This window comes from Entelurus aequoreus, linkage group LG07 (genome assembly GCF_033978785.1).
Source record: "Entelurus aequoreus isolate RoL-2023_Sb linkage group LG07, RoL_Eaeq_v1.1, whole genome shotgun sequence".
NCBI lineage: Eukaryota > Metazoa > Chordata > Actinopteri > Syngnathiformes > Syngnathidae > Entelurus > Entelurus aequoreus.
In genome coordinates, this window is record NC_084737.1 from 27,413,883 (window position 1) to 27,423,456 (window position 9,574).

At 38.1% G+C, this 9,574-nt stretch overlaps 1 protein-coding gene across 1 annotated transcript; it reads left to right on the forward strand.

Moving 5' to 3' along the window:
• The first annotated feature begins 2,324 nt into the window (after nucleotides 1-2,324).
• On the forward strand, nucleotides 2,325-6,913 carry sp5l (Sp5 transcription factor-like). The gene is made up of 2 exons (XM_062051992.1): nucleotides 2,325-2,738; nucleotides 4,979-6,913. Exons 1-2 carry the CDS (start codon nucleotides 2,685-2,687, stop codon nucleotides 6,023-6,025), a joined length of 1,101 nt encoding a protein of 366 aa, XP_061907976.1. The 5' UTR covers nucleotides 2,325-2,684; the 3' UTR covers nucleotides 6,026-6,913.
• The last annotated feature ends 2,661 nt before the right edge of the window (nucleotides 6,914-9,574 follow it).

Genomic DNA, 9,574 nt, shown 5'->3' on the forward strand with positions numbered 1-9,574 from the left:
AGCCCTACTATGCTTCTGTATTCTAATGTTGATCATTATGGTGGTACTTGGAGAGCAAGTGTTTTCTGATGTGGTACTTGATGAAAAAAGTTTGAGAACCACCGTTACAGTAAGTGTTATATGGTTTAGTTTAGTTTATTAAGGATCCCCATTAGTCTACACCGCAGTGGAGACTAGTCTTCCTGGGTTCCAGGCAAAAAACATCACTCTATCACAAAACAAAAGATTACAATGCAGTACAACATGATCAATAATAACATGTTGTAATACAAAAATAGCAACAACAAAAAACTAAAAAACAATAACTTGGAGTTTACATAATAATGTTCATATCAAAGATAAAAAAGAGCAATATAAAAATATATTATTTTTTTTTGCAAAAATAAAACAAAGAACCAATGGTTTACATATACACATTAGTGTACCAAAGACAAACAATATTCTAAGTGACGAAAAAGTACCATAATGAATAAGATATGACATAAAGTACATACAAAATCAAGATGGTATGCTTTAATTGTTGCAGACATGCTTAAGATTACATTACATCAGGGGTGTCCAAACTTTTTCCACTGAGGGCCGCACACGGAAAAATGAAAGCCTGCGGGGGCCCTTTTCATAGATTTCATTTTCAAATCATAACAAAGTATATGGATTTTCTTTTTTTTACCTTTAGGGCTCCCGGGGACCATAAAGTGTCTAAGTCATTAAACTGTTAAAAACAAGTCAAATTAGTTTTGTATTTTTTTTATTTAACACTTACAGTAAATCTCTACAGTATATCATCTTCAGGTTGATATAAAATTTTAAAAAACAAAAAGGTTTTATGCCTTTTCTGTCAAGACAACTTAGTTTTTTATAACAAAACTGAAATATGCAGTATTTCCCCCACTGCCCAAAACATTCAGAAAGCAATGTTTGATGTGAAGTAATTAGAGCCTTAAAAACATCAATAATGCAAGACACCATTGATATTAATTCATTGTTATTTTTGAGTAATCACAGTGAAAAGATAAATAAAATCCCATTAAATATATTTAGGATACAAAAGGTGCCCCACTCAAAGTGATACATTTGTATTAGTTTTTTTTTTACTTTCAACACTTAAGTTACGAGATCAACTTGAGATATATCTGTCAATTTTAGGTTTTAACTATTATTTTGTTTGTTTTATGCTCTTTTGTCAAAGAAAACATTGATGTTTTTGTATGGCAACCACACAATATATGCAATATTTTCCACATAAAACATTTTAAAGTGAAATGTTTGAAATAATTGGAGCCTTGAATAGGTCAATAATTCATTATAATATTGTTTTTTTATTTTTTTTAAGCAATGGCAAAAAAAGAAAAATAAAGATAGACAAAAGAAAAAAACAACCTGCATGGCAGCTTTGTGTCAACATTGCAACTTTTTCTAGTTAATGTTTATTTTTTATTTTTGCAATAGCATTTCCAGAATGTGTGGCGGGCCGGTAAACAATTAGCTGCGGGCCGCAAATGGCCCACGGGCCGCACTTTGGACACCCCTGCATTACATGAAGGAAACGTCACATTTGCACAATTTAACATGAATTTTGTTTTTTTTTAAATTATGTCCTTCTCCATGTTGACACTTACTAATATATGTTTGATTGCGTGTTTTCATAAACATTCCGTTCACTTCCTATGTAAAAACAAGGTGTTAGCAAACAAAATATAATTCATGCATTTATCAATTTCTGTATTCATATATTTTTAGAATATTCTGCGATAAAATGAAATAAAAGTGCCGGACTGCACTTTTGCACTTCTGCTTGGACATCAATGCCACATAGTGACAATAAAGTGAACTAGAATGTGGCATAACCATGTATGGCGTGCATGATATTGATGTTAAACGGCGTCTAAGCTTGCACTTATAAAAAAAAAAGCTGTGTCAGATGCTGCTGGGATCTAAATACATTGTGGATCTATTATTATTCAAATTCCCACGGTGGAGTTGAAAGAAGTTAAAAATATTTTTTGACTGAACTGCTCTTTTTTTTTTTTTTTTTTTTTTTTTTTTTACACATTAAGCAATTTTTCGGGGTCCTTCGTGTAAAAGAAAAAAAAGTTGCTGAATTATTTTGAATGTTTTACAATTAAAAAAAAAAAAAAAAGAAGAAGAAAAGGAGATGATATTTGAGCCCTCTCTCACTAGTTGGTTACAATAAAGGGGAGGAGTGAGTTCTTGGGGTCATCTTTTGGTTGAAATTGGGAGAAATGAAGAGAAGCCCACCCTCCTCCTCCTCCTCCTCCTCCTCCTCCTCCTCCTCCTTCCTCCCTCACATCTCCTCGCTATTGACTCTTCCTCCTGCATCATACAGGAGAGACCCCGTGGAGCGGATCTTTAGCTTCTATAAAGACAAGATGCATGTCGGCTCCTCAGGAGATGATCGCAGGGATTTATAGCGCCCATCTTCACGTCTCCTCCTGCATCCTCATCATCTTCATCACGTCTTCACCCGCAACACTTGCCCGCGCAGGACAACAACAACAATAACAACAACAACAACAACAACAACAACAAACGAGGAGCAGTTTGTGTCGCTGGTTTTAAATGACGCAGCATTGTCGCAAATTCGATCATTGCAAAGAGCGACTGAGGAGAGAAGTTGTGTACTGTTGCACTCACCCACACACGCGTGGAAGTGCGTGGAGGACATGGCTGCGCTGACGATACAAAGGACCGACAACTTTTTGCACACCTTTTTGCAGGTTTGTTGAACAGTATTGTCTACATCTTCTTCTGTTGTGTTTGATGTCATTTGTGGCTCTTCTTGAATTGATTCAATTAACGTAACATTTTTAATTACTACATTTGTGTCAAGCAGTTATGAAAATATTCACGCAACTTTGTTTAATCTAAAATGACTACATTAACATATATGCATATTATACAATTGTATGGGGTTAGATATAGTTTAAAAAACAACATCAAAACAATTTAACGATAACATTATTCTGTTTTTGAGTGTGTTTGAATGGTAATAAATGAAAGTTTAATTTTATAAATTGTCACTGGTATTGCAGACATGATTACGTCGTCAAACCCTTAAAGTATAAAAAACAGTTTTAGAGCTACAAATATTATACGATTAAATCGGTTAGGAAAAAGCTTACATTTAGAATCTGTCGTTTCAATTAATTGTTTAATTAGTGTCACTAATAATAATGGACGAAATCCAAACCGCACGATGTACCCGGAACTTCAAACACATGGACATAGTTTCCGCTCGGCCGCTTCAATAGAGCGCATATGAGAGCTGTGATTTGTGTGGCGGCAAACGGCAAATGTTTTATTTTTATTTATTTTTTATTAATGTGCACATGTTGAAAATGCAATTTCAATGTTGACGATGTGCATTAATTAGCAAAAAATAATGAAGGTCATGACAAGCGGAAATGTTTTTGTTTATTCAAACTATTTTCCCTAAAATATGTTTTGAGGTCATCAAGTGTGTTTTATTCGATTAGTCGATAAGTCGGACAACGTGATCGATTAATTTCTTGATTACTAAAGTAATCGACAGCTAGTTTTATGATCCACTTAGAAAATATATTTATTGAAGCTGTCAAATTTAACGAGTTAATGCAGACGATAAATTACAATATTACGCATTTATCACGTACAAGCACTGATCAATCACCCGATTTATTTTGACCGCATATGCTCCTTGACTTTGACCGCAGGTTACCTGGAAGACGGCGTGGACACTGAAGTTGCTCTGTGACAAATCAAAGCTTCAAAATACTTTAGATATAAAACTGTTGGCAAGTTTTGAACAAATAAATGGCGTGCATTCGAGTAAAACTTATTTCTAAATGTCACTCTACGACATTTTGACAATAATGTTCAAATATTGGGGTCTTATATTAAAGTTAATTAAAATGATGAAAGCAAGTAATTTACTGTGATAAATCACAATTTAAAAGTGTGATTATTCTTACTTTTAAAAAAAAAGTTGTTTATATCTACGCGTGTTGACAAGGACCAGAGAACGGAACCAACAATTTTAAAGTCGCTGCATTGGCTCCTCATCCACTTCAGGGTCGATTTTAAAGTTGTATTATTAGTTTTTAAATGTCCTAATGGCCTTGGACCTTCTTATGAATCTGACCTGCTTTTACCGTATGAACCCTCGCGGATCCTGTGGTCATGGCACCAAACTTGTATCTTTACCAAATACCAGAACAAAGACCCACAGGGAGGCGGCATTTAGCCACTATGACCCCCACCTGTGGAACAGTCTGCCAGAGAGCCTCAGGACTGCAGGGACCCTTGATATTTAAAAATAAAAATGAATAAAGGTTAAAGATATACCTTTTTAATCAGACTTTTTAAAGAACATTTGAAACTATTCTTAGATTTTTTTTAAATTATTATTTAATTATTATTATTTTTTAATTATTTTTAATTATTATTATTTTCTGTTGTATTTATTGCTATTATTACTATATACAATTGTACTATAATAATACTATTATTATCCTCTCAATGTTATGTTTTTATTCATTTATTAATATATTGTTTATATTTTAAAATATGTTTTATACTATTTTTTGGATGGCGTTAATGTTAGTTATTCTCCAGTGTGGATGCCTCAAGGTGGCATTTTCCCTCAATCCTCAGTGCCATGCCATGTTTTGTTATTGGCAATATTGTTGTGTGTGTGTGTTTGTGTGCGCGTACGTGAGCGCATGTGTGTTCTTTTTTCTTTATTTTGGTGTAAAGCGTTTGCCTGTGTATGAAGAGTGTTATATCAAAAAGTTTGGTCGATTAATATGTTCACACAATTGTATTATGTCATAATTAGTTATAATGATTATAATCCCACGAGGGAAAATTATATTTACGCTGTACAAGATGATGGATTCAATAATTTAATAAAACCTTATTTAAAGATGACTTCAATAGGATTTTTTTGTAAACAAGTGTGTGCTTTCTCACCGCACAGGACCGCACCCCGAGCTCCTCTCCAGAGTGTCCCCCCAACGCCCTGTCCTTCCTGGCCACCACGTGCAGCCAAGCCTGGCAGGTGGGCAGCGCCATGGGCTCTGAGGGCTCCCAGTTCCCCTACGAGGGTACCGTCAGTTCCACTTCAGGGATGTTCCAGCTGTGGAGCAACGACATGGCGCCCAGCACGGCCCTCAGCGCGCACCAAATGACTTTCACCGTGCCCAAGGTGCAGTTCCCTCACGGACACGTGCAGACCGGCCTGGGTCACCACCACCACCATCATCACCATCACGCCCATCACCACCATGAGCTGCCTCTCACCCCGCCGGCCGAGCCCGCCTCGTCATACTCATTTGATCTCTCCCCAGTTAAGGTGTTGGCCTCTCAGCCGCAGACCAACGCCTCCTACTACCCTCAACACAACAGCGTAGGACAAAACTTCCCCAGCTTCCTGCAGAACTCCTCAGCCAGGCATCACCTGCCCGGAGGCCACGGGGAGGAAGGGCAGCAATGGTGGAGCCTTCCTCAAACCAACGCCACCCCTTCCAACCACGCCTTCGCTTTGGGCAGACAGCTGGTGTTGGGCCACCAGCCTCAGATCGCTGCTCTCCTGCAGGGGACCTCCAAGGGCCTCCTCAGCTCCACACGCCGCTGCAGGCGCTGCAAGTGCCCCAACTGCCAAGCTAACGGCGGAGGGTTAGAGTTCGGCAAGAAGAGACTGCACATCTGCCATATTACGGAGTGCGGCAAGGTGTACAAGAAGACCTCGCACCTGAAGGCTCACCTGCGCTGGCACGCCGGCGAGAGGCCCTTCATCTGCAACTGGCTCTTCTGCGGGAAAAGCTTCACCCGATCGGATGAGCTGCAGCGGCACCTGCGCACGCACACCGGGGAAAAGCGATTCGGGTGCCAGCAGTGCGGCAAGAGGTTCATGAGGAGCGACCATCTCTCCAAACACGTCAAGACCCACCAGACCAGGAAGAGCCGGTCCGGGCAGCCTTTGCAGGGCGCAGACCCTCTGCTCGCCAACATCAAGCGAGAGTAATCCTTCCAAAAATGGAACTTTTGCAATGTGGGGTCAACATGCGAGCTTATTTTAGGGGTGGTCATGAATAAAGTCAATTCAAATCAGATTTGAAAAAGTGTGTTCTCAATCGGAATTCATGTGAAACTGAATGTGTGTTAAATATTTCAATGCCTCAGTGCAGGGCTATTCAACTGGCGGCCCAGGGGCCAAGTTCATTCAAAACTTGTGACTTTTTTGCAGCAAACTCCTAAAAACAGTACGATTTCCTGTTGTAGAAAAAGAACTGAGACCACTCTCAGTGGCAGATCCTTGCATTGGCATTTTAACCTTGCAATCAAACATAGAACACGGGGTCCATACTTGTGACTTACATACCTGAGGCGTTCCTCAAAGAACCCCTTTAAGTCCTCTCCTTTTTGTCTCTTACATTTTCTTTTTGTAATGTAATTTATGTAACTAATGTGTCAGTAGTCAACTTCTTTTGTTGGACTAGTGGTGTTCCACAAGGTTCCATTTTAGGTCCTTTCTTTTCCATGATTTGGGCTATTCAACTGGTGAACCTGCTAGTTCAGTTCTAAATACTTGTGAGAGACTCAGCAGAGCACTCTTACTCTGACAAAATAAATAGAGCACAATCAAATGTCCACTGTGAAGGACGCCGGTTCTCCGGAATATACGAAATAAGAATAAGAGTGAAGCTTTTTAGAAATGTTGCCCCAAAACCATTTAGTTGAATATCCCTGCCTGACAGCATTTAAAAAGTAGCCATACAAAAAGTAGAAAACCATTCTGGGCTTGACAATCTTCCATCATCTTATCTCACACTCACTGATGATTTCTTTGTACATTGTGTAAAAATGTCAACTGTAATCGGGTTAATGGCTGCATGTACATTTGAGTAATAAACCGTGGTTGAAACAATTGAATGTTACTTTCTTACATCCTTATTGTTCATTTCAGAGATGACAAAGCTTTTAACTTTTTTCTTGATCAGCTCATTCACTAAAAAGTGTGGCTAACCCCCCAAAGCCTCCCGAGCTCCCAAAAAACCCTAACATTGTATTTAAATGATAATTTGATCCTCTGCAGAATACAAATGCTGGCCCATTGTGTGAAGGAAGCCCAACATGGTGGGCTGATCAAAGACCTTCTCACCTCGGAGTAAATACTCGGCCCATTGATGGAGTTGTTTGTTGCGCCTTCTGCAATCAAGTTCACAGTCGTGTGGTCTTTTAATGGCTGTTTTCTTTCTCTCTATGGAGAAGATTGAGTCAACAGATGCCACGGAGGGCACTGGGCAGGGATTCCCCCGTGAATGGGACCCCTGTTGCTGAGACCCCCGCAGCGGTGACGGAAATTCCCTTTGATTTTGCACCCTTGTGAAAGTTAATACCCCCCGGCCCCCCCTCCCAGCACCCCTCCGCCGTATATCACAGCCGTGTTACGATAGGCTCTGCTTTACGGCCCAGAATGGGGCTTTATTCAAGCAGATGTCTGCTCATCCAGGGGTTCATTCTCTTTGTTTTTAGGCTGTTTGAAGCCTCTTCAAGGGGCACCACAGACCCTTGGATGTATTCTTATCAAGAGGCCCTAAAGCAGAGTAAAATTAGATGTTCTCATTTAGACCTGAACACTTTACACATAAAACGGTTGAAATATTGGTTGTCTCAGAACACAAACATTATAAAATGTATTTCATACTTTTGGTTGAAATACTCAGTACGTTTCCAAGCACTTGTTCCCCAAATAATTTGGCTCAAAGTAAGATTTCCAACACATGGAAACACCTTAATCTGATCGAGTTTGATTTAAAATGAGATGTACACACCTAGATTATGCGATTGGAAACCACTTCTCTCTGGCGGTTCTCTCTGTGGGAGACCAACACGGCCGTTTTGTACTACATTATTCCCAAAGGAAAAAGAACGAGCTATTTACACCAATAAGCATAAGAAGTAAAACTATAGAAGCTGAAACAATTGAATATTTTGAAAGTATATGATAAAATAAAAACCTACCCAGTCAGGAAAAGACACTTTAGACATGGCGTGACGCCATCACGACCTCTAAACAACTGTAGTAGAATTTCTGACCTTTTGACCTATATCTCTTGTCTTTTAAGAATGTCCGCTCATTTTCAATACTCTTGTATTTTGTGCCATTGAATGGACCAGTTGTGGGACAAAAGTGAATATTAAGTCGTGCCAACCTGTCTACAGAATTCGAGTTGTTATGGAACAGATAGGAAAAGCAAACAAGACATTTGACGCACTCGATAAGGAACGATGACGCACAACAGACATATAAAAAATGGCAGAAGACTGGAACTCAGGGGTGATTTTGGCTTGTGTGTGTCTTGTTGGCTCCGGAGTAACTTGTGGTTTGTCTGCACGACCAACTCAATTCAACCTGCACTTCTGATAATGGGTAAATAAATTTGTTGTACTAAACTACTTTTGTTGCCTGCTTAAGCTTCGGACAATCCACTACACAACCATATTTTGACACTTACATGTTTTATATCCGCAATGGAATTAATACTAACTAAAAACTAAACGTGTACATTTCGTCAGTCAGAACACATCAACAATAAATAGCGATAGATCACATGACTTCAAGACAGCATTGATCTCATTCATTCAAATCATCCACAACAAACTTTATTTAGTGATGTAAGAATTTAAATGTCTGAACATAACAATTTAGACCAGGGCTATTCAACTATATAATGAAGAGGGCCGCAGTTTCAAGTGTCCAAGGGCTCAGGGGCCGGACACAGAAATGTGAAGGTTTCACCAGAAAGTGCCTCCGCAGGTTGTATTTCTTTGAGTCTGCGTTTACTTAATTGCAAAATAAACACCCTGCACTGTCAATAAATTCATTATTCTTCCCTCGCTACTCGTTTCCAGCGTTTGCGGCTAGTTAACAGTATGAAGAATAAGAAGCTCCAGTTTTTAATAAAGATTGATTTTCCTTTTTAAAAAAAAAAAAAAATTCCTTCCTTAGTTTTATTTCTTTACACTTCTTCCTTCATCTGAAAATATAAACATAACAAAAATATAACTTCCATTGTGTATTTTACATAAAATAATGTCCATTGTGTATTTTACATAAATAAAATAGAAGATTTAATATTTCAAAAAAAAAAAAATATATATATATATATATATATATATATATATATAGAGAGAGAGAGAGAGAGAGAGAGAGAGAGAGAGAGAGAGAGAGAGAGAGAGAGAGAGAGAGAGAGAGAGAGAGAGAGAGAGAGAGAGAGAGTGTGATGGGCAGTAACAAGCCCATATATATATATATATATATATATATATATATATATATATATATATATATATATATATATATATATATATATATATATATATATATATATATATATATATATATATATATATATATATATATATATATATATATATATACATATTCTGGTGATAGGCTGATTGGCAACACTAAATTGGCCCTAGTGTGTGAATGTGAGTGTGAATGTTGTCTGTCTATATGTGTTGGCCCTGTGATGAGGTGGCGACTTGTAAACTATAGTGGCTTAGT